The 24,714-nt window shown below is 41.6% G+C and overlaps 1 protein-coding gene and 1 pseudogene across 4 annotated transcripts; one reads left to right on the forward strand and one right to left on the reverse strand.

Moving 5' to 3' along the window:
- Window positions 1-324: 324 nt before the first annotated feature.
- Window positions 325-20,882, reverse strand: LOC132416391 (zinc finger protein 350-like). 4 transcript variants are annotated; one of them, XM_059999750.1, is made up of 6 exons: window positions 20,585-20,882; window positions 15,269-15,448; window positions 13,473-13,532; window positions 6,941-7,066; window positions 6,108-6,203; window positions 325-2,154 (listed from the first exon to the last, which is right to left on the reverse strand). In XM_059999750.1, the coding sequence occupies exons 3-6, from the start codon at window positions 13,498-13,500 to the stop codon at window positions 812-814; spliced, it is 1,593 nt and encodes a 530-aa protein (XP_059855733.1). In that variant the 5' UTR covers window positions 13,501-13,532; window positions 15,269-15,448; window positions 20,585-20,882; the 3' UTR covers window positions 325-811. The 4 variants fall into 4 exon arrangements, with proteins under 4 accessions (XP_059855733.1, XP_059855732.1, XP_059855735.1 ...); XM_059999749.1 differs by lacking the exon at window positions 13,473-13,532 and adding an exon at window positions 14,787-14,852 and having other exon boundaries at window positions 6,941-7,067; window positions 20,585-20,877; XM_059999752.1 differs by lacking the exon at window positions 13,473-13,532 and having other exon boundaries at window positions 6,941-7,067; window positions 20,585-20,872.
- LOC132416440 (translation machinery-associated protein 16-like) lies at window positions 8,206-9,026 on the forward strand (annotated as a pseudogene).
- Window positions 20,883-24,714: the final 3,832 nt, after the last annotated feature.

The raw sequence follows: 24,714 nt of genomic DNA on the forward strand, positions 1-24,714 counted from the left end.
TGGGGTGTTCAGACCCTGCACGTTCCAATGAAAGGAATGACCCTTGACTGGCACCTGAGAAGGAACCTCTAAGCCCTTGGAATATCCTGCCTTCCAAGAGCGTCTTTGTACACCTGGGGTTTCGGCCATGCCATATAGTTTACATTAGCAATATGATTTTTGGTGAACACCTGCTTTTGTTTGCCTGGGGCTCTGGGCCATTCTGTATCAGTTTGATCCTTAGGAGGCTGAAGTTTGAGAAGTTAAGGTCAGTCATGTGGTTTCTCCATGCCTCCATAACTAACCCCTTTACTGCCCCTCCCACCCCCTGGCACTAAGGCTCAGGTGAGTTTCTCTGGTTGGCACTATGCCATATGTGTTGTCAGGTCATTGCTGGAAGAATTAAACACTGTCCATACAACTCCACTGGGAGTACAACTGGATGCACCTGGTTTCTCCTAAAGTCTGCCTCATGCACCTTTTACATTTGCTAATTTTACTTTGTAACTCTTCACTGTCATAAACTGTAACAGTAAGTATAGCAGCTTTTATGAGTTTAGTGACTGCTTTTAGAGAATAATCAAATGTGAGGGTGGTCTTAGGGACTTGATACAACTGCCTTCCTAAAATTTCTTTCTGATGTGAATTTATTGATGATTTTGAAGTCAAGCTCGTTACAATTCAACCTACTTAGAGCCATTGATACTTAATGAGGTGTATCTTCCCATTATCACTACATTCATTAGCATTCTCTCAGTGAAAGTTTTCAACTATATAAAAAGCTAAAACTTTGATCTACAAGCTTTTCCACACTGAACGTACCAAATCTTCCCTACACGTTTCCTGTGACATAAAATAAGACATAATTGGTAACTGAAGGCACTACCACATTTACTGCATTCATGAGGTTTCTCTCCTGTACAAATTCTCTGTTATTACCTGAGGGTACACATCTGGCAACAGGCTGTCCCACAAGGACTACATTCCCTTGGGCTAGGAACCCACTGATATTTAATGATGTCTGCATGGCCACAGAAGGCCCTTGCACTGTCATTGTTTCAACAGAGTTTTTCTCCTGTACGGGTTCTGTGGTGCATAATGAGCTGTGGTACCCAAGAAAATCATTCTCCATCTTGACTGAATCCACATATTTCTCTTTCATATGAGTTTTCTTATGTTTAGTGAGGGAGGACTTGTGGCAGAAGGCTTTCCCACAATTGCTGCATCCATGGGGTTTCTCTCCTGTATGAACTCTCTGATGTCTACTGAGTATTGACTTCGTGGAGTAGCCTTTCCCACATACATTGCATTTATAGCGTTTCTCTTCTGTATGACCTCTTTGATGTCTAATGAGACTCGACTTTTGAAAGTAAGCTCTTCCACATTCACTGCATACATAGGGAGGATTTCCAGTGTGAAATACCTGATGTGCAACGAGACATGGCTTATGACTGAAGGCTTTACCACATTCCTTGCATCCATAGGGCTTCTCTCCAGTATGAATTCGCTGATGTATAAGAAAATTACCCTTCTGGATGAAGCCTCTTCCACATTCACTGCATGTATAGGGTTTCTCTCCCGTATGAGTTTTCTGATGTACAAGGAGCTGAGATTTCCTGGAGAAGGTTTTCCCACACTCACTACATGCATGGGGTTTTATTCCTCTTTCCACTTGCATATGTATATTGAGCTCTGCTTTCCTACAGAAGGCTTTACCACATTTAAGGCATTTATATGGTTTCTCTCCTGTATGAGTTCTCTGATGTACAGTGAGTTGAGACTTTTTGATGAAGGTTTTACCACATTCAATACACTCATGTTTCTTTCGTTTTTCAGTTTGATGTATACTGAGTTTCGAATTGGTGCAGATGGTGTTTCCATATTTATTGCATTTAACTCCAGTGTAACGTTTTTCATGCTTAGTACGAAGAAACGATTTCTCATATTTATTAAACTTGTCAGGATTCTTCGCTACACAGCTTTTATTCTGGTTAACTAAATCTAAATTAGAGTTCAGTACATCAAACTTATCATGGCTTTGCCTTAAAGTAACAAGATTTCTGCGCAGATGAAACACATTTCCCGATGAACTGTGTTCACGGCCTCTTTCCGTATTTTTACGCTTGTTTTGGATTTCCAAAGACCACTGCATATGATCACCAATTTCTTCAACTTCTAGAAAGAAAATTAACTCTTTCATAATCAGGTTATGGTAGTAAAACTGCTTCTAAATCAGGTAATAAAACTGCTTCTAAAATGCCACGGTTTGGGCTGGCTCTTTGTGACAATTCTGTCATATGAAGGAAACCATCAAGTGTAAATTTACTTCTTGAATATGAGAGGAAACACAATGAAATAAAGCCATAACATCTTAAAAAAAAAGCCCAGCTGATTCAGAATCAATGGTAGACAATTCTCAATTAGTAAAGTTTTTGCTGCTCTCCAAATAGATCCTCACAAAATGGGCAAAGAGGATGAAGTAGAAATGTGTCTCATTAACATAAGATAAAGTATGTTGGAGAGACATCTGATCTAGCATGATGGAGGATATAGCATTCATTCCCCCAATGCTTATCGAATGTCTACTATGTATCATTCACTGTCCTAGCACTTGAATACAAATGCATCCCACTAGGCAAAAGAGAACAAAATGGTAGCAAAGAAATAAGACAACTTCAGACTGAAAACTGGTTCCTGGCATATGAAAAAGAACAGTGGGAGTTGGTCAACTTTAAATAAGTAAACACCTGTGAGAAAATAAAAGTTGAGCCAAGAAACCAGGAATAAAGAATAAGCAGCCTCATGTAAAGAATTGCAAGTTTTCATTCAAGTACAACAGCAATGCAAAAGCCCTGAGACAGGAAAGGTTTTGGCCAGGTCAAGAAATAGAAAGGTAGCCAGTAGGCCCTGAGTGGAATAGCTATACAGGGAGAAGGAAGTGTTGAAGTTCAAAAGGTAGACAGAAGGCATATCATGTAGATCTGGTAGGAAGAAGCTGAATTTGATGCTAAGACTAGTGGCAAGCCACTGGAAGTTTTGAGAAGGTGGGGGGTTCTGATTTATATTTCCAAGAAGTTGCCAACTGCTACATGGATAGTGATGGGAGAGGAAGGAGTGTAGGAGAGAGGAAGTTAATGAAGTAATCCAGGGAAGAGAGAATGGTGGCTTGGTGTGGAGCAACAATAGTTTACGTGTGGAGAAGCGGATGAACTCAAGGTACATCTAGGAGAAGGAAAAAACAACATTCAGTGTTGAATTCAATGTAAGTAAAAGGGAGGAATCAAGGGTTTTCCCTAGGTGTTTGGCTTAAATGACTAGACGTACCAGCTAAGTTGTTGAGGAACATCAGGGAGACAGGTTTTGAATGTGGGAAAATCAGGTGTGTATTTTGACATAAACATTTTGAGATGGATATCTTGGTGCAGACATGAAGAACTCAACTGGAGAGAGGAATTTGGAGAAGACTTAGGCTAGAGGACAAATTTGGGATTATCTGTACAGGCATACCTTGGAGATATTCCAGGTTCAGTTCCAGACCACCACGATAAAGCAAATAGTGCAATAAAGCTAGTTACGTGAATTTTTTTGTTTCCCAGTGCATATAAAAGTTATATTTAGGGCTTCCCTGGTGGCGCAGTGGTTGAGAGTCCGCCTACCAATGCAGGGGACACGGGTTCGCGTCCCAGTCTGGGAAGATCCCACATGCCGCGGAGCGGCTAGGCCCATGAGCCATGGGCACTGAGGCTGCACGTCTGGAGCCTGTGCTCTGCAACGGGAGAGGCCACAACAGTGAGAGGCCCGCGTACCGCAAAAAAAAAAAAAAAAAAAAAAAAGTTATGTTTACACAATACTGTAGTCTATTAAGTGTGCAATAGCATTGTGTCTAAAACAGTGTACATAGTGTACACAGTGTACACTTAATTTAAAAATACTTTCTCACTAAAAAATGCTAACCATCATCTGAGCCTTCAGCAAGTCATAGAAGTAACATCCAAGATCACTGATTACAAATCACCATAACAAATATAGTAATAATAAAAGTTTGAAATACAGAGAGAGAATTACGAAAATGTGACGCAGACACAAAGTGAGCAAACGCTGTTGGGAAAAATGGTGCTGATAGACTTGCTTGACACGGGGCTGCCACAAACCTTCAATTTGTTTTGTTTGGTTTGGTTTGGTTTCACCACGAGGCTTGCGGGACCTTACTTCCCCGACCAGGGATCGAACCCGTGCCCCCTGTGGTGGAAGTGCAAAGTCCTAACCTCTGGACCACCAAGGGATTCCCCACAAACCTTCAGTTGCAAAAAACACACTATCTGCGAAGTACAATAAAGCAAAGTGCAATAAAATGAGCTGTGCCTGTATAGAAATTCCCAGACAGGGAATTACCAGGCAGTCCAGTGGTTAGGACTCGGCACTTCCACTGCCAGGGCTGGGTTCAGTCCCTGGTCGGGGGACTGAACCTGCAAGCTGTGCGGCGTGGCCAAAACAAACAAACAAAAACCCAAAAACATAAGCCAGATCATGTCACTCTTCTGCCCCAAACCATTCAATAACTGTCATTCTGAAAAAAAATCCTAAGTCCTTAAAATGGCCTGCAGTGCCCTGCATCGTGTGGGCCCCTTTCTCACCTCATGAGTATCACTTCCGCTCTTGATCGCTCTGCTCTCCCCACACAGGCTTCCTGGACAGTCCTCAAACACGCCAGGTACACCTCTGCCTCAGGACCACCACTGCTGGTACACTTTTCCCAGGCCTACCCATGGATCATCCCTCACTCCACTCAGCCACCCTAGCAGAGCAGAGAGGCATTCCCTGTCCCTTGTGTATAAAACATCATGCCCTATTGCTTGACATTCACTACCCCTTACATTGTTCTCCATGGTTCTAATTACCACCAGAAAAATCTGTATATTTCTTGTGTACCTCCCCCACTTAGAATGCAAGTTCTGTGAGAGTAATAACTTAGTCCCTTTTATTCTCTGCTGTAGCCACATAATATAAAGCACACTACATAGCAGCATGTATTATGCATTAAAAATACTTGTTGAGGGAATGAATCAATGAAACAATCATACGTGTAGCGGGCATTGTAGAGACTGGTTTAAATGAAGCTGACTTTGAATTTAGGGAATGGAAAGAAAATTCTATGTAAGCATCACATTGTATCTTGCAGTCCCTTGATCACAGAGGGATTTAAATATCCCGTAGTTGGTAGTAGGGTTATACCTAGGATTGTTTAGACTCGGGAAATTAAACTGAGAGTAACTAAGATGAATCAAGATAAATACCTCATCCAGCAAATATACAGAGAAATCAGCAATGTATGCATGAGGTTTATGGTTTGATTTCAGGTGGGGTCTAAGATTGTGAATTTTCTGTTTTTGTTTTTTTATTTGAGTGAATTCCTTTATTTCAGTGTATGTGGGAGGCATAATTCACTCTGAAAATTACAATACTTATAGCTCTTCCCTTACCATTTTACTACAAAAATTTTCAAACAGACAAACAAATTGAAAGAATTACACAGTGAACAGCCATATATCCACCTCTTTTGATTCTATAGTTAATGTTTTGCTACATTTGCTTTAGCTCATATTTGCCCAGTCAGAATAAGGAAACAGACAGATGCACATTAAGACCGGGTTACCATGGGAACACAGCACCCTGGGTGGGGCTGAATATTAGGAAGGAAATCAATATTACCCAAGGTTCAGTAGTCAGAAGACGATGGTGAACTTGAAGTTCTCTCTTTGCACAGAGGCGTGGAAGACTGAATTTTCAAAGCAAGGGAAGAGGAAGGAACAAGCAGTGATACTATGGCAGTCAGTGAAGAAGGGAAAAATTTGAGAATCCTAAGAAAAATATCTAAGCAAAACAAATCAAGATCCTAGATGAAATAAATCAGTATCAAATCCAGGGGTGAGAACACAGGAGTATTTTCCTCTAAATGCTTAAGCAATGAATATTAACATAGGAGAGTAATACTCAGAGGCTCTGTTTAGATATTGTCAAAAGGTTAGAAACCAGAAGATGAGTCACCTCAACACTATTTCAAAGGTGTGAGGCCTCCACAAATCTAGGAATTTACTTCTTTTCTACCTGGATGTTTCTCATTCACTTACCTGGAAAGTTCTGACCGTGGATATTTTCCTTTTCTAACCATGGTTTGTCTCTTTGCTTCAACCTGAAGATTTGAATTGGTTTGGGACTTTGATACCCTATTCACGAAAAATAACAGAATATTTAGGAAAATATCTTTGGGCATGAGATCTAAACATTGTTAAATGATACCTTTTATAGATTGTGTGACTATACCTTGGAAAAGAGTTTTCCCCTTGGAGTAGGGAAAACATACTCCTCCCTCTATCTGAGGCCTGAGAGGAGACGGAGAATCTGTCACTTATAAAATTCAAGTCTTATGTAGGGGCCAGCAAACTATGGTCTGTGGCTGTCACTAAGGCATTTTTTTTTTACATTTTAAAAGCATTATTAATTCAGAATAAGGTGCTCTTACAAAACAGAGTATTCGAAAAGTGAGGGCAAACTTCTAACACATGATAGCAAAAGTGTTTTGTACCATTAAATTTGAAAAATTAAAACCATTTAAAAATATTTATCTCACTGATGTTTCATCCTTTTGATGTTTCTATTTTTAAGTATATTTTATAGTGCATACAATAAATTTAGTAGAATACTTATATAATTGATAAATAAAAATATGTGTGTGCTGAAAAAACAAATAAAATAAAAGTGTTATTTAAGAAAAACCAGAATATAATTACAGAGACAGTAAGTAGCCCAAACAGCCTGCAGTATCTGGCCCTTTGCAGAAAAAGTTTGACAATCTCTCTTACATTATTCACACTTCAGATACCTGCCCCCAAATCACTGCACAACTGAGAAAGGAAAGACTGCTGATTGGGCACCCTGAGTGGCACAGGGAAGCAGTTCTTACCCACGGACAGCAGGTTGCTATAATTTTCTAGCATCACATTCTGGTACAGGTCCTTCTGAGCAGGGTCTAGTAGCCTCCACTCCTCCCGGGTGAACTCCACAGCTACATCTTCAAATAATAATGATTCCTGTAGTAATGAATTCTTCTTTAATCTGGGGTGATCATTTGATGGTTTGGAAGAGAAGTATAGAAGTCTACTCTAATCATTTCTACTGCGTAGGTTGTATCTATATAGGTGATTTACATTATATAGTGTGGAAGAATGGAAAGTCTTATACAGATATCCTGCTGCTGTGATTCAGCCACCCACCCCCTCAATAATTCAGAAGGTTTTCTGAAATGCGGTCATTAAAACCTCTTGTTAACCTTGATAGATTTGCCACCTGTGGGCATATGTGCATGCACTGAACTACATGCAGGTGATATCAAAACAAACACATGTATTCTTGCTCTCAAGAAGCCTTCACTGTGCACAAGTTAAACAGAAACAATAAGCACTAGAATTAAACAGGAAAACCTGATGATGCTATTGTAAGACACAGAATATAAACAAAGTTTAATATATGCAAAGGCATAACACAGTCTCAAAGATGAGTGAGCTAACTTGAAGAAACAAAGATGAATTCTCAAAACAAGAAATACAGTAATTGAAATTAGGAATTTCAATTTATAGATTGACTACCAATTTGATATGACATAGAGCGAATGGTGAACTAGACAACAGATCTGAAGTGCAAAAGACAATGATGGAAAATACAAAAGCGAGGTTGAGAGATATGAAGGGTAGCGTGAGAATGTTGAATTTACACCTATTCTGAGTCTGAGGGAAGAACAGAAAATATGAGGGAAGGTAATAACCAAAGATGTAAGGGCAGAGAATATTTTAGAGCTGGTAAAAGACACACAACCTCAGGATGAGAGAATCCCACAATTTCAAGCAGGATCAGGAAAAAGAGATCCACTCCTAGACACATGGACGTAAAACTGCAGAACACCAAACTCAAAGGGAAAATTCAAAAATATCCAAAGGGAAATGACATATACCTAACAAAAGAACAAATATGATTTATAGCCTCTAAGTCCTCAACAGCAGTGATGGAAGCCTGAAAAGGAATGAAATAGTATTTTCAAAGTGCCAAGTGAAATAACTTTCAATCAAGAATGTTATACTGGGAGTTGCCTCGTGAGCTGCTGCTGCCGCAGACCCTGAGGTCCCACAGCGTGGAGTCGGAGGTCTGGAGGTCCCAGGTCGCAAGGACGTCGCCATGCCTAAAGCACCAAAGGGAAAAAGTGTAGGACAAGAAAAAAAAAGTCATCCATCCATATAGTAGAAAAGCAGCTCAAATTACGAGAGAGGCCCACAAACTAGAAAAAAAGGAAAAACTGAAGAATGAAAAGGCATTGCATCTCAACCTTATTTGTGAAAAACTGCAGCGGTTTCAAAATTATCTTGATCCCCAAAACGTAGAATATTCAAAGAGAGACGCTTGTGAATTAACTGAAAGGTATTTAAATCAGTTCAGCAGTGAGCTGGAGCAGATTGAGTTACACAGCAGCATCAAGGCCAGGGAGGGCAGGCAGCACTGCTCCCGAGGCGGTCATCAAGCAGACCATGGAGCGAAAGCGGCAGCAGTACGGGGGCTGCAGCCTTGAGATTCCAGACATTTTATTTTATTATTTATTTATTTGCGGTACGCGGGCCTCTCACTGTTGTGGCCTCTCCCGTTGCGGAGCACAGGCTCCGGACGCGCAGGCTCAGCGGCCATGGCTCACGGGCCCAGCCGCTCCGCGGCATGTGGGATCTTCCTGGACCGGGGCACGAACCCGTGTCCCCTGCATCGGCAGGCGGACTCTCAACCACTGTGCCACCAGGGAAGCCCGAGATTCCAGACATTTTAAATGCAGGGAATGGGATTTTGATCTGAAGAAACTGCCAAACATTAAAATGAGAAAAATCTGTGCTAATGATGCGGCGCCTAAGAAGTGTAAGAAGAAAACTGTGACAGCTGTAGACAGAGATTTAGGAGAATTGGACCTGAAAGTTGAAGCAACGGACACAGACGAGGAACTGACTGCAGTGGCCTAACTGTCTTTACTTGAGTTGAAAATAAATAATTTGAGAACTTCAAGTTACACTTGAATTGATTATGGTAAATAACTGTCTCTACACAAGAATTTGCTGTTTAGCTTATTCTCTTATATGATGAGAATCCCATTTTCAGTTTCAAAAACAGTGTTATGATTTTTACTTAAAAATGAATGTTGCTTTTTGTTTACATTAAGTTGTTAGACTAGGTAGAAATGCTCTGCAAAATCCATTTAATCTGAATTTCTGGGGCTGGGAGAGCAGTATGAATGGGGACAAAAAGTGTTGTAATTTTTTTCCTCATGCTTACTTAGAATCACCTAATCTCACGTTTTGGGGAATGGGCAGCAGCTGTTTGCTAGAAGGTTACTGTGGTACTTCTTGAGCAGTGACAATGGCAAAATTGCCTTTTAGTAATATGTTTTACTATTCTTCCTCTTACATATTAAAACTATTTTCTTTCCTTACAAAACAGGGAAAATATGATACAGAATTTATATACATTTATGGGTTGTACATTGCTGTTATTTATTAACTTTGAGCCAGAGTTAGTTAAATGGTTAAAAAAAACAGTAACTATTCTTGTTTTGTTGATCTCCTGCACTTAACCTATTATCTTGACAAAGGGAATAAATGATTTCAGGTTAGCTCTTTTGGCTTGTATATTATTTTTTGCTTTCTCATTGTGAAAAGTGATAGGTTTTATTTGTGGAAACAGAACTAAAGATTAGAAAACTAGTTACTTCGATTGTCTTAGTTTTTCTTCTAAGAGATAGGCTAAATTGACATATCGTATAACAGTGTTTCCAGGATCATGAAAAACATGGATGTGGTTGAATGTTCTTCACAGAACTTGTTAAATGCAAGTATCTTCTGGTCTGTTTTCTAAAGAATGCAATGCAAGAGCATTTGCGTATTTTAAAGGAAAAAAAAAGCTGTATGAGGTAACTAGGTTATCAACTAAGTCTTGTTAACAGTTTTTTTACTTCAGAAAATTAAAAGTAAAACTTATTTCTATGAAAAAAAAGAATGTTATCCTTATTAGTATATCTTAATATTATGTATGGATTTTTCCTATTGTTTCTAATAAGCTTGTAGTGATTCTCAGATTTTTCCAAGTATGCAGCCAAATTATCTGTATGGAAAATTTTAAATCCTCTTCTCCAAATTTATATCTCTTTTATCTCTTTTCTTGACTAATATTTCCAAAGAGTGTGGTGTCACTGGACATCCTTGTCTTGTTCCAACTTTAGATGTCATATCAAGGACAGATACGGAACTTCCCTGGTTAAGAATCTGCCTGCCAATGCAGGGGACACAGGTATGAGCCCTGGTTGGGGAAGGTCTCACATGCTGCAGAGCAACTAAGCCCACAAGCCACAACTACTGAACCCCGCACACTTAGAGCCCATGCTCCACAACAAGAGAAGCCACCGCAATGAGAAGCCCGCGCACCACAACAAAGAGTAGTTCCTGCTTGCCGCAACTAGAGAAAGCCCTCACGCAGCAACAAAGACCCAATGCAGCCAAAATTAATTAATTAATTTTTAAAAAACCAAAGAGGCATATGAAAATTTGTGAGAATATTTCAGATTGTCACACTGACCAGGTGCCTACTGTATTTAATGGTCAGGGACCAAGGGTGCTATATATCCTGTAAAGCATATGACAGTCCTACACAGGAAGAATTGTCAAGCTCAAAATGTTAATAGTACCCAAAGCCTCCCTCTCATTAAAAAACATAGGTATAGTAAATTATACTGTATCCCAGAATAAAACTGAAAAATATTTAAAGGAATAAAAGTCTATCACTCAACAATGAAAAATTTATAATGCCTGGTACTCAATCAAAATTACCAGATATGCAAAGACAGAAAATATGACTCATACAAAGAGAAAAGATCATCAACAGAAACAAAACCAGAAATGACATACATAATAAAATTAGTAGATAAGGAGAGTAAAATACATATTATACATACATATGTTTAAAAAGGTGGAGGAAAGCATGAACGTGATATGGAGTAATATGGAAGATATCAAATAGACCCAATTCCAACTCTAGAAATGTCTGAGATGAACAATATACTCGTTGGATGTGATCAATAGCAGACTAGACACTGCAGAAGAAAAGATTAGTGAACTTGAAGATACAGGAATAGAAACTATTCATCATGAAACAGAAAAAAGACCTAAAGAGAAACATTTTAAAACAGCCAGAGAGGGGCTCCCCTCATGGCACAGTGGTTGAGAGTCTGCCTGCCGATGCAGGGGACACGGGTTCATGCCCTGGTCTGGGAGGATCCTGCATGCTGCGAAGCGGCTGGGCCCGTGAGCCATGGCCACTGAGCCTGTGTGTCCGGAGCCTGTGCTCTGCAACAGGAGAGGCCACAGCAGTGAGAGGCCCGCGTACCGCAAAAAAAAAAAAAAAAAAAAAAAGAAGGCAAAATGAAACCTTCTTCAGGTATGCAAAAGCTAAAGCAAGTCAGCAGCGGCATACATGTACTAGCAAAAATGTTAAAGGATATCCTTCAGATAGAAATCTAGATCTACCCAAATGAATGAAGGGCTGCAGAAATGAAAAACCTATGAGTAATATAAAATCTTATTTTTTTATATACCTTTAGAAGATAATTGATTGTTTAAAGCAATGATAATAATGTATTGTGGGATTTCTAAAATACAAAGAAGTAAAATATAGGACAACAATAGCACAAAGGCTGGTAGAGAAGAAATGGAAGCACACTCTTTTAAGGTTCTTATACCATGAATGAAGTGGTATAATATTACTTGAAGATAGACTGTGATAGATCAATATGTAGAAATGAGTAGTTTACAACTCACACGAACTAGCATACTAACAATACCAACTAGAAAATGTCTTGCAAAAAACAGATAAAGATTAATATCCCTGAAACCTATTTTTTTTTTTAGAGATCAGAAAAAACAAAATCAGCACAAAGGATTTGATTAGGCAATTCACAGAATACAAACAGTTAATAAATACATTAAAATATGTCCAAAGTCACTGATAATAATGCAAGTAAAAATAATAGTAAAACTAATTCTGATAGCACCTTTTTTTTTTTTTTTTTTTGCGGTCCGCGGGCCTCTCACTGTTGTGGTCTCTCCCATTGTGGAGCACAGGCTCCGGACACACAGGCTCAGCGGCCATGGCTCACGGGCCCAGCCGCTCTGTGGCATGTGGGATCTTCCCGGACCGGGGCACGAACCCGTGTCCCCTGTATGGGCAGGCGGACTCTCAACCACTGCACCACCAGGGAAGCCCTGATAGCACTTATTAAATAACAGGCAATGTTCTAAGATATGTCCTACATATCTATATACATATATACATAGATCAGTGGTTCTCAACTGGCCAACAATTATTTTACAACAGCAGACATATGACATTTTAGGTTATCACAACTTGGGGGTGGGAGGGTGCTACTGACATCCAATGGGTACTGACCAGGGAAACTGCTAAATATTCTATAATCCTGTGGTATCCCCTCAACAAAGAATTTGTTGTTCCGCCAAAAAAGTCAATAGTGCTGAGGTTGAAAAACTCTGATATATATTAACCTATTTAATCTTCAGAATAATCCTTTTATGTAAATTCTATTACAATTCCCATTTCTCAGATGAAGAAAGGACTGCAGAGAGGTTAAATAAACAGAATAAGATCAAGCAGGTAATTATAGACCAAGGCAAGATATGAATGAATGAATCTGACCACAGAATTTGTGCTCTTAAACTAAACACTAGAGGCTTCACGTGGTGGCGCAGTCATTAAGAATCTGCCCGCCAGTGCAGGGGACACGGGTTCAAGCCCTAGGTCCGGGAAGATCCCACATTGCCATGAAGCAGTTAAGCCCATGCACCACAACTACTGAGCCTGTGCTCTAGAGCCCACAAGTCACAACTACTGAGCCCACGTGCCACAACTAGTGAAGCCCACGCGCCTAGAGCCCGTGCTCCGCAGTGAGAAGCCACCGCAATGAGAAGCACATGAACCACAACGAAGAGTAGCCCCTGCTCGCCGCAACCAGAGAAAAGCCCACGTGCAGCAATGAAGCCAGAAACAATAAATAAAATAAAATAACAAAATAAAATTAATTAATTAAAAAAAACTAAACACTAGGCTCTACAACCTTCAAAAAATGATATAGCTTTTATATTTCAGATTTGTAAGATTTAAAAATGGATACAATATTAAATAATAGCCAGAATGTGGGAAAAATAGAGACTTTCATAAACTCTGAGAGGAAGTGCTGAAGACTTTAAAAAAGGGCAATTTTGTAGCAACCATGAAAAATTTAAGTCCAGGTACCATTTGACTCATAGATTTCCCTTTTAGGAATCTAACCTAAAAAGAATTTCACACATATTCAGAGCGTGTATTGTGAAGAAATTTTATGGCTAAAATGTACTTTTAGGGACTTCCCTGGCAATCCAGTGGTGAAGACTCCATGCTTCCACTGCAGGGAATGAAGATCCCACATGCTGCACGGCGGGCCAAAAAAAAAAAAAAGTACCTTTATATAAACAGAGTACATAAATTAAGGCATATACATGCTAGGAAATATCATGCAAACCTAAATGCAATGAAATAGATACATAAATACTTGAATGGAACGTTCTCCAGGACAGGTTGCTATAGGAATAAAGCAAGTAATGTGCTTATTGTGATCTCAGTAATGCAAAAATATTTTCACAAAGAATATGTGTATACGCACCTAAGTGTACATAATGTATGTATATCTACGTGCATATAAGTGTTAATAGAAACAGAATTATTTCTCTAAGTGATGAGTAGAGAAGGGTTTGACACGGCCACTTTCTTCTTTTGCTCTATTTATTTCCATATTGTTTCTGTATATTTCACAAACAAATGATTTGTATATGACTCATTTGATAACAACAAAAGATGATAAAAGTGGAAGGTAGCAGGTTGGATGGTGGCCTCCTAAAAGATATGTCCACTTCCTAATCCCCAACCTGTAAATTTTACCTTGTCTGGATAAAGGGTCTTTGCAGATACAGTAATTAAGGATCTTAAAATGAGAAGATAGTCCCAGATAGTCTGGGTGGGCCCTAAACCCAATGACAAGTGTTTTTATAAGAGACAGACAGAAGGAGACAGACAAACAGAAGAGGGGGAGGTAACGTGAAGACAGAGACAGAGATTGGAACGATAAGGCCACAAGCCACAGAATGCAGACGGCCACCAAAAGCTGGACGAGGCAAGGGACAGGAGCTCTGGAGGGAGCACAGCCTCACTGACAACCTGATTTCAGACTTCTGGGCTCCAGAACTGTGAGGACATACACTTCTGTCGTTCTAGCCTCCTACTTTGTGGTAATGTATTACGGCACCCACGGGAAACTAATACAAGGAGGTAGATTAAAAACTGACAACGAATAATTCGGGAAGAATACTACATTTCTAAGGCTGGGATGCAGTGACAAAGACAACATCATGGATCCCTACATCCCAAGTCTTTAGCAGAGAATGTGATTTTAAACTCTGCTGGTAGGTCTGTACCCGGAATCCAATTCAGCAAAAATGGCTTGAGAGGCCATTTAAACCATGCATTTGTCTAGATAAATCTAGGTTTTTATAGCTGAAGAAAGCCAGAATACCAGAAGGGTATTGAAGGAACCCTATAAGAAACAACCACAGGTGTACAACTGTGTAAAAATTCACTTTACTATATGTGTGTTATGCCCCCATAAGAAAGTGTAAAAACACACACACATGAAACAGAGAAATGGGAACCTCTTCTTGCATATACCAGAAGGCTGCCGTTGAGGCCACTGCACCCTGCAGGAAAAGTCATCAAGAAATTTATTAAAACTTCAGTACCAGGAAATACTTACTCTTCTGAGGAAATGATCTACTTTCTCTGTACAAAAGCACGAATCGTGTAATGTTTTGTGTTTCTCTTGCTGGCACTGGCTACCAAAATTATTGGAGATAATCTGGTAGCGCAACATAAATAACCCCTCAGGTCTTACAGCTTTTCATTAATATTCTGACTTCAAAATTCTGAGCAGAATCTCTGACCTGCATTCCCACCATTCCTAGTTTACCGTGACATCAACATTATGGTTGATATTTATTTGTCTTCAGATTCAGGCTCTTATCAATGTGTCACTTTCCAATTAATCAAGTCAATTTTTATAAGCCTCTACAAATACAACAGAAAAGGAGGGAATAAATAAATATGTAAAACTCACCTGGGCCTTGGTCATTTTCTTCTGTTCTTAGAAAATGATTGGAACTGGGATTCTTCTTTTTTTACTTTTCTAGATTGTCACTCAAATTCTGGTCACAGCTCTCACATCTCAAATGAATGGCATCCCCAGAAGTGACGCTTTCCTGGTTCTGGAACTTCCTTCTCCTTACTTCACTTGATTCTAAGGACTCAAAAGCAAATTCACTTTAATTTGTGCATTCCCCTCAGCCATACACCTTGTCGGTTGGGATTTGATGTTAGAGGATGCCTATATTAGTTTTTTTTTATATAAATTTATTTATTTATTGCGGTGGTGTCCTGCAGTAAAGGTGCTGCAGTAGGCGGAATCATGGCCCTCACAAAGATATCCACGTTCTAATCCCTGGAAGCTGTGAATATGTTACATCACAAGGCAAAGGGGAATTAAGGCTGCTAATGAAATTACAGTTGCTAATCAGATGACCTAAAAATAGACTTCCTGGATTATTCAGGTAGGCCCAACATAATCACAAGGATCCTTATAGATGGAAGAAAGCAGAAGAGACCAGAGAGAGGTGTGATGTGACAAGAACTCTACACACTATTGTTGGCTTTGGAGATCGGGGGACAGGGAAACAGGAGCCAAGGAGTGTGGGCAGCCTCTAGAAGCTGGAAAAGACGAATAGATTCTCCCCCTAGAGCCTCTAGAAAATAACACACTCCTGCTGAGACCTTGATTTTAGCCCTGTAAGATCCATGTTGAACTTCTAACCTATAGAACTGTAAGATAATAGACTTGTGTTGTTTAAGCCACTAATTTATGTTACTTTATCACAGAACTAACAGAAAAGTAATATGGGGGCTTCCCTGGTGGCGCAGTGGTTAAGAATCCGCCTGCCAACACAGGGGACATGGGTTCAAGCCCTGGTCTGGAAAGATCCCACATGCCATGGAGCAACTAAGCCCATGCACCACAACTACTGAGCCTGTGCTCTACAGCCCATGAGCTACAACTATTGAGCCCACATGACTAGAGCCCGTGCTCCACAACAAGAAGAGCCAATGCAATGAGAAGCTCGCGCACCACAACAAAGAGTAGCCCTCACTCACCGCAACTAGAGAAAGCCCTCACGCAGCAACAAAGACCCATCGCAGCCAAAAATAAATAAATAAATTTATATATATTAAAAAAAAAACTAATATAGGCGTCCTCTAACATCAAATCCCAATACTTAAGAGTTTTCTTTTGTTTAAAAAACCAAAACATAGGGCTTCCCTGGTGGCGCAGTGATTGAGAGTCCGCCTGCCGATGCAGGGGACACGGGTTCGTGCCCCGGTCTGGGAAGATCCCACATGCCACGGAGTGGCTGGGCCCGTGAGCCATGGCCGCTGAGCCTGCATGTCTGGAGCCTGTGCTCCGCAACGGGAGATGCCACAACAGTGAGAGGCCCGCGTACCACAAAAAAATAAATAAATAAAATAAAATAAAATAAATAAAAATAAAAAACCACAACATCTAGACCTCAAGGCAGAGCAAACATTATAAAGAGTAATGTGTTAAGCAAATCCTAAGCACTTTCTTATTTAATCCTCACCACCAATCTAGAAGTATCAAATCACTAGAACGAAGGAAGTCAAGGCTTAAAACCTAGAGATAAAGTATCTTGTCCAGAGTCACATACTTTCTAAGAGGCAGGGCTAGAATTCAAGCCCAGGCCTTTTCTCTCCAAAGCTCATCACCTTAACCATTGAACCTTCTTAACCAGACAACCTCCAAAAGTTTAGTTCTCTGTAGAACTGCCTGCAAAGTTTACTACTTTTCAGACAGTTTCATATCACACCAGAAGGTAGCACATAAGCACAATGCATAAACTGGACTTCTGAAACAGCTCTGAGAACACTCAATGCATACACACAGACAGCAACCTTCTTCCACAAAGAGAGACATGGAAAAGGAGCAAGTTCCAATACTCACTCCAAAGCAGCAAATCAGAGAGACAAGGAGTCAGAAAGACTCACATTATAAGGTCATTGATTCAGTGAGATTACTGTGAGTTTTTGTTTCCACTCCTTCTGGCCACAAATTTTTCTAAGATAATTTCCCGGTAGCTTTTCTAAACCCCCAAACCCACCGACACCGCCCTGCCCCTACTGCAACTGTTCTTTGACCTCTGAGTACATGCAGTCCCTGTCGGTCTCCAGCCTAGAATCACTTTAGGCACCAGGACTAGAGATCTGCACAAGAGAAACGGTATAAAACTATTTATAGGACTATCTAGGACTATAAAACTATAGCTATAAAACTTCATGGGGGAGGAGAACATGAATGCAACATCTTGGCCACATCCCAATTTCATGACTCCTTGTCCATGAGCCCTCATGTCCCTGCTGATGATTTCTTGGCATTGCACCCATTCACTTTATGGAATCACTTGTGTTGCCCTAGAAGGGCCACCTGCCTTTCCAGAAACACACCTTTGTGTAAATATAAAAAAAATAAAGCTTTACAGAGCAAAGTAGGCCATAGAAAGAAATTTTCATAAGTTTCACAAGTCAATATCAAAGAGGCTTATTCCTTGACCACAATGCAACACAACTAGAAATCAACAGTAACGAGAAATTCAACACATTAATCAAAATAGAAACAAAATGTAAGGCCAACTGGCCCGAGGCAGGGGAACACAATCAGATTCACAGGTTGCATCAGACCGAAATTCTCCGGACCACCCAGTTCCAGAAAGTGCCCTGGAGACATTCCGGACCACCTAGTTCCAGGAACTGACCTGGGGACTTTGAACCCAGCCCAGCCTTCCCGCTTTCGAGGGGCGGGACTAACGGTCCCCCAGGATACCCGAAAAGACCACCAAATAAGGAATACCCTGCGCCCTCCCAGATTCACCACACCCCTTTCCCTTCTTCCCCTATAAAATCTTGCCCAACCCTCGCCCGGGAGCGCTCCCTAATAAAGCTCACTTGAAACTTTCCTCTGTTTCGTGGTGCCGTTTGTTAAGATCTGACCTTACACAAAACCCTGCACATCCAGGAAAAAAACCCAAGAAAAACCTTCAAACTAAAAAGGCAACATAAATGAACACCCTGAATTATTCAGTAGTAAATGGCAACAAATCCTGTGGGTGGGTGAGAGAACCTGGATAAGCATAGAATCATAACATGTTGCAGAAAAGTATAGATATATGTCAAGCCTATCCAAATTAATGTATACGTACATTTAATGGGACTCTAGTAACCTCGTCACTGGTTCACCCACCTGATGTGAGACTACTGCAGCCATTAAGAAAATCTGTAATCCTTTTATACTATGGAAGTGTTTATAATTAGAAATGAAGTGATAAGACCAAATTATATCTGTTATACAGGTCATTCCAAATGCAAAGGTAACAAAAAAATATTAAACATACACAATGGTTTGCACTGGAGATCAGCGTTTCGGGTAACAGAGATGTTTTCAATTGTGTAGCATGAACCTGAAAGGAAATATCCAAGAAAACTGTGGAGTAAAGTTGGAGGCAAGAATAATAAAACGTATCTTTTATAACACATCACTAGATCATATCTAACTACATTTTTGTTTGGGAAGACAATGACAAGAGTGTTTATGTGGCAAGGCAAAAGAGTTTTTTTTTTTTTTTTGCGGTACGCAGGCCTCTCACTGTTGTGGCCTCTCCCGTTGCGGAGCACAGGCTCCGGACGCGCAGGTTCAGCGGCCATGGCTCACGGGCCCAGCCGCTCCGCGGCATGTGGGATCTTCCCGGACCAGGGCACAAACCTGCGTCCCCTGCATCGGCAGGCGGACTCTCAACCACCGCGCCACCAGGGAAGCCCGACAAGAGAGTTTTTAATTAGCGCCTTGATGAAGGTATGGACTTGAAGGAGCGAACTGGATTTGGATCAGCTGAATGAATCTATCATCAAGTCTGTGCCCCGGAATCGCCATCTGAACCTCAACCTACCTACTCTCCAGGGACCCTGGGTCTCCAAAGCGCCAGCCTCATGCCCCTCCACATACACTAGCCTCCCCCACAAAACAACAACAACAAAAAATGACTCCAAGTTAAATCCGAAATCTGAACCAGAAACCCCCATTCATTAGCACCCGTCCCCCATCCCAGGCTTCTCCACGTCTGAGCCCCACAGTGAATCGCAGACCTGCATGAGACATCGAATTCACTGATCTACACCTACCACTCCAGGTCTTAATCACTGAGCTTCACGAGCAGAAGTTGCTACCAAACCAAACTTGGGTCCGCTCCCCCGCTGAGCGGCAAAGCCAATTTACTGACACCGCATTGGTGTGAAGGAAAGCCCACCGTTTACTACAGGGCCCAGCAAGGAGCCTCAACTCCCTGATGGCTTTCAGGGAAGGGTTGGTTTTTTTTGCGGTACGCAGGCCTCTCACTGTTGCGGCCTCTCCCGCTGCGGAGCGCAGGCTCAGCAGCCATGGCTCACGGGCCCAGCCGCTCCGCGGCATGTGGGATCTTCCCAGACCGGGGCATGAACTCGTGTCCCCTCCATCAGCAGGCGGACTCTCAACCACTGCGCCACCAGGGAAGCCCTCAGGGGAGGGTTTTTAAAGGCAACATCTGTGGTGAAGGAGGCAGGTGAGGGATGACTTTCTTCCGATTGGTTGTTGGTGAGGTAACAGTGTTTCAGGAACCTTAATCAACTTTCTGGTTCCAACCAGTCTGAGGTCTACATGCTTTTGCTCAGCAAGTAGGCACCATCCTCCACCCTGGAAGGTGTCTTAGTTTCTGCAGAACAACTTAAAGGTATGCATCAGATCGTTATGCACATCCTTTGAGGAGGAACTAGGACTCTGTGAACTACTGTTTCTTGTCTGCTTTTTCCTGTTTCTATATTCCCTCACTTCCCTAATTAGTCTGATCTTTGGAACTCAGGGATACCCCAAGAGACCAAAGCCTTTTTCTACAAACTAGAAATGGGGTGACACAGAAGGGCTTTTGTACCCAAGAGGTACTTCAGGGTCCTGCTCAGTTTCAATCTCCCCCTTTCTTTGATACTCCTCAATCCTGAGGGGAACAAGGGTGAGACAAGAAAAAGAATAAAGTTTGGGATAGAGAGGTTAAATATAAAGTCAGCGGGGGAACTCTAATTTTAGGAGGGCTGGGTTTCAAAATACCCACATCGACAAAAACCCTCAGTCAGAGCCTCGGTCGTTTCTCTCTTCATACACTGACCGCCAAAAGGCCTATTACTGAAGCGAAGCCTCCCCAGTGACTGAACCTAAAGACACCCCCAGAAGGCCTTTCACTGGCCTCACGGCCCCTCACTCCGGACCCACGTGCAGACCCCGACTCACCTGCTGCTGAGATTCTCAAGGTTCCCGCCAGCTGCCGAAGACTGAATTCACTTCCAAAATGATTCCCACTCCTCCGCGGTCGCGCCCAAATCCCCTCGCTGGCTGTCGCTAGGGACGCCTCCGGCCCTGCCCGACCTCAGAGCCTTTCGGCGTGTTGGAGTTCGGGCCCCACGACCAGCTCTATGACGTAACGTGGCCACGCCCATCTCAGCGATCGGGGAGGAAACGGTCATGATGGAGGCTACGGCTCAGAGAGGGAAGAATTGAAATCACTTTTGGACACCCCCTTCCCTTTCCCTCCTCGTTGTCGGTCAGAAGCACTAGGCTGAATAATTTTTGAGAGGCTGGGCCCTATCCAAGGCCGTGGCGGCGCGAGCTGGATTCTATTTTGTCTTTTGGGCAAAACGAGAGAGATGGCGGCGCCCGTGAGCCACGACGGAGGAGCACCAAGGGGGCGGCCATCTTACAGGAAGTGCAGTTCCGTTCGGCAGAGACCCGAGGAGCTAGTGTTAGGAGGAAACGTGGGACTGTCAACGAAGTTTGTAGGAGTTGAGACACGTTGTAAAGGCGGCGGTCAGGTCATGGACAAAACACGGAAACTTCGAGTGCTGGTGAAATTTGGGAAACAGTTAAAGCGGGGATGGGAATGAGTACGGCTGGTCTGAGACCTGTTGAAGGGGCGGGGCCGATGCTGAGAGCGGGGCTCTGTGAACACCGATGCCCATAGGGGCCTGGGAATGTGGCTGCCTCTGGTAGGGAAGGGTGAGGGGTGAGGCTTCAAATGTATGCAAATGTTTCCTTAAAAAACGAAGGGCATTTCAGAGTAATTAAATGGTGAGCTGTGCTGTTATATTGTTTGGCATCTTTCCCAAATAAAATAAACACACTTAAGAAATATTAGCCACTTTTATGCAGGCAAAGGAGTAGTAGAGGATATTATCTATATATTCTTTCTAGAGGGCAATTTATTAGAATTATCTATATAATTTAAATTTTTCATTCTCGTTGATGTAGAAATTCCAATGCTAAGAATCTTTGTTAAAAACTTTATATTAACCACGGAAATTTTGGTAAATTTTTTAAAAACTAGGAATAACTTGAATGTACAATCAGCAGGTGAATAGTTTGGTAAATTAAACACATTCCTTCAACAGAACGGTTTATAGCCATTAAAAAGCCAATTATAGAATTACCAGTATTTTTTAAGTGACTTCAAAAGGATGAACAGTATTTATAATATGATCCTCACATGGCAAACATTAATAAATATATGCATTTCAAATTTTTGAATGGATTAAGTAAAACTTACAGTTTCGATTATATTTGGGGTTTGGGCTTGGAGATGGACTCTTCACTAAGTACCCACTAAACTCAAAAGATTTTATTAACACAGCATCAAAACATACTGCCTGCTCCAGTCTCACAGCTCCTCAAACTACACAACTCTAAAATGGAAGTCCTTCTCCCTTCCAGACTGAATTTTCCCTTATTCTGTTTCTCATCTAGCAGTCACTATTACACAATAAATTAAGAATAGAGATGTTACCTGGATTGTAGGTTACTGGAGGTTGCTGTGAAAAGGTCAGAGGACGAAGCCAAAACAAAATTTATATGTCGTTGTCACACTGGCCACCAATTCCTGTTATGCTGTCTCAGAAATAACTTCTGAATCACTCCCTGTACTCGCCCTCATTGCTTTAGTCCATTTATCTGAATTACTACTGAATTTGCCACCGCACTGGTCCCTTCTAAGAAGGTGTCTCTCCAGCCACCTCCTTTTTTTCCGTACCACACCATGTTTATTACCATACCCTCCATGAAGCTCTGAATTAGTATACTGATTACAGACTAAAGCAAGATCTCAAGAGAATTCTTTTAAGACTCTATACAAGCAAACATCAAACGGATTCTCCATTATCATCTTCCATTACACCCTGCCTTCCACTTCCCAATGCCCTGTGGTCTCATATGCTACCAGGAATTTGCAAATACTTTCCCTCCATTGAAGTCTTTGGCACACAAGAAACAATGAGAGAATATTAGTTACTATGGCTGTTCTTTCATGAGTCATCTTAGATGTCACTTCTTCGGATAGCATTCTTGGACACCTTCCAGGTCAGTCTCAAAAACAATAATACAGTTATTATTAAATATAAAATTGCAGCTGTATCGTGGTGCTAACGATAGGAAGTATAAAAAGGCATCCAATAGAGAAAACATGTCTATACAAGGGATGACTGAAGATCATTTATCTTTCTAGACCATCATAATATGCTAATTTGACTGCCCTCCAAAATGTACTATGAGTTCCTCAGACAGAAACTCTGTAATATTTTTGTATCCACAGTGCTCAGAACAAAAAGTTGAACAGAAGTTTTCAATAACGGACTATTAAATGAATAACTGAATTTGGCTTGCAAGATACAGTATTCTCTTCGTCAAGGTTCTATGCTGCTCAGTGAAAATTAAATACAGCAAAGGTGCAAGAGAATGTATATATGTGCTGCTTTTTGAAAAGAAAAGGGACAAAAAGTAGTATCTACTTGCTTGTACTGCCAAACACACACACACACACACACACACACTGGAGGGAGACACAATAAAACTTACCTGTGGGAGCCAGAAGGTCAAGGGAAAACAAACTGAGAACAGGGGAAAAGTGAGACTCATAAATGCACCTTTTTATATAGTTTTAAGTTTTGAACCACATGACTCTGTGCCCTATTCAAACAATTTCAATCCAATCTTGATGGGGAATACACATCTAAATCCAGGAAAAATAAAACTGCAAGTCTATAAAGGGCTTATAAGGAGAGGAACATAGTTCTATGGAGGGCCAGAAATTGGGGAACCTGGCCAAGTGAGGGAAAGCTTCACTGAAGAAGTGATTGTTGAAGATGATGAAGAATGAAGGAGGGACCCAGAAGATAAGAGGAAAGAAAGGAAAGTCCTCCCTCACTAGGACTAATGATAATACTGTTATTCATTGCATTTGGCAGGCACTATTTTAACTACATCTACTTCTCACAACAAACCTACACAGGCAGATATTAAAGATAAACTGAGGTGAGTTGAGTAACTTGCTCAGAGGCACACAGCTCACAGCTGGCACGGCAGGATTCAAATCAGGCAGTATGCGACTTCCCTGGTGGTGCAGTGGTTAAGAATCCGCCTGCCAATGCAGGAAACACAGGTTCAAGTCCTGGGCCGGGAAGATCCCACATGCCACGGAGCAATGAAGCCCGTGCACCACAACTACTGAGCCTGTGCTCTAGAGCCTGGAGCCACAACTACTGAGCCCGCATGCCTGGAGCCTGTGCCCGCAACAAGAGAAGCCACCGCAATGAGAAGCTTGCATACCGCAACAAAGAGTAGCCCCCGATGGCCACAACTAGAGAAAGCCTGGGCACAGCAACAAAGACCAAATGCAGTCAAAAATAAATAAATAAATTTCTTTTTAAAAAATCAGGCAGTATGACTTCATTGCCCACTCCTAACCACTGTTTGAGGTGAAGGATGATCTGGGTGTGGAAGCAGGCTTAGGCATGCACTGGGCCTCCTTTACCTGGGGATGCCAAGTTCTGAAAGGTAAGCTCAGCACGTGGCCCTCAAAGCTCAGGGCAGCCCAGCCAGCCCGTCCCAGGCCCCAATTGATCAGTTCCAGGAGTGAGCCCGCCTGACCATGCCTTGGCTGGAAGTGGAGAGTCACAGGAGAGGAAGTGGAGGGGAGCTGAGGGTCAGGTTGCTGGAACCCTCGTGACTGATTCTTTGCTGGAGACTCTCTGTCCTGAATCCATCCCATTATAATGTGAGGGTGGTGATGGGGACCGTAGCCCAGGATTTAGGACAAATATGTTCAAAATTAGGTGTGCATCAGGCCCTTGTTAAAAATGCAGAGTCCGGGACTCCAGCCCCAGAGGTTCTGGTTTAGGAGGTGTGGGGTGTGACTCAGGAATTGCATTAAGTTTCTCAGAGAATCTGAGGCAGGAAGTTTGTCATAGACAATTATTACAAACAGTCCTGGAATGTTCTCTGGTTACAAATATTCTGAAGGGTGAGTCCCCTCAGTACTTCGATTTTGGCTCAAATTATATCCAGAAAAGCCTTTCATTGGGGAGGGGGAAATCTCC

This window comes from Delphinus delphis, chromosome 20 (genome assembly GCF_949987515.2).
Source record: "Delphinus delphis chromosome 20, mDelDel1.2, whole genome shotgun sequence".
Classification (NCBI taxonomy): domain Eukaryota; kingdom Metazoa; phylum Chordata; class Mammalia; order Artiodactyla; family Delphinidae; genus Delphinus; species Delphinus delphis.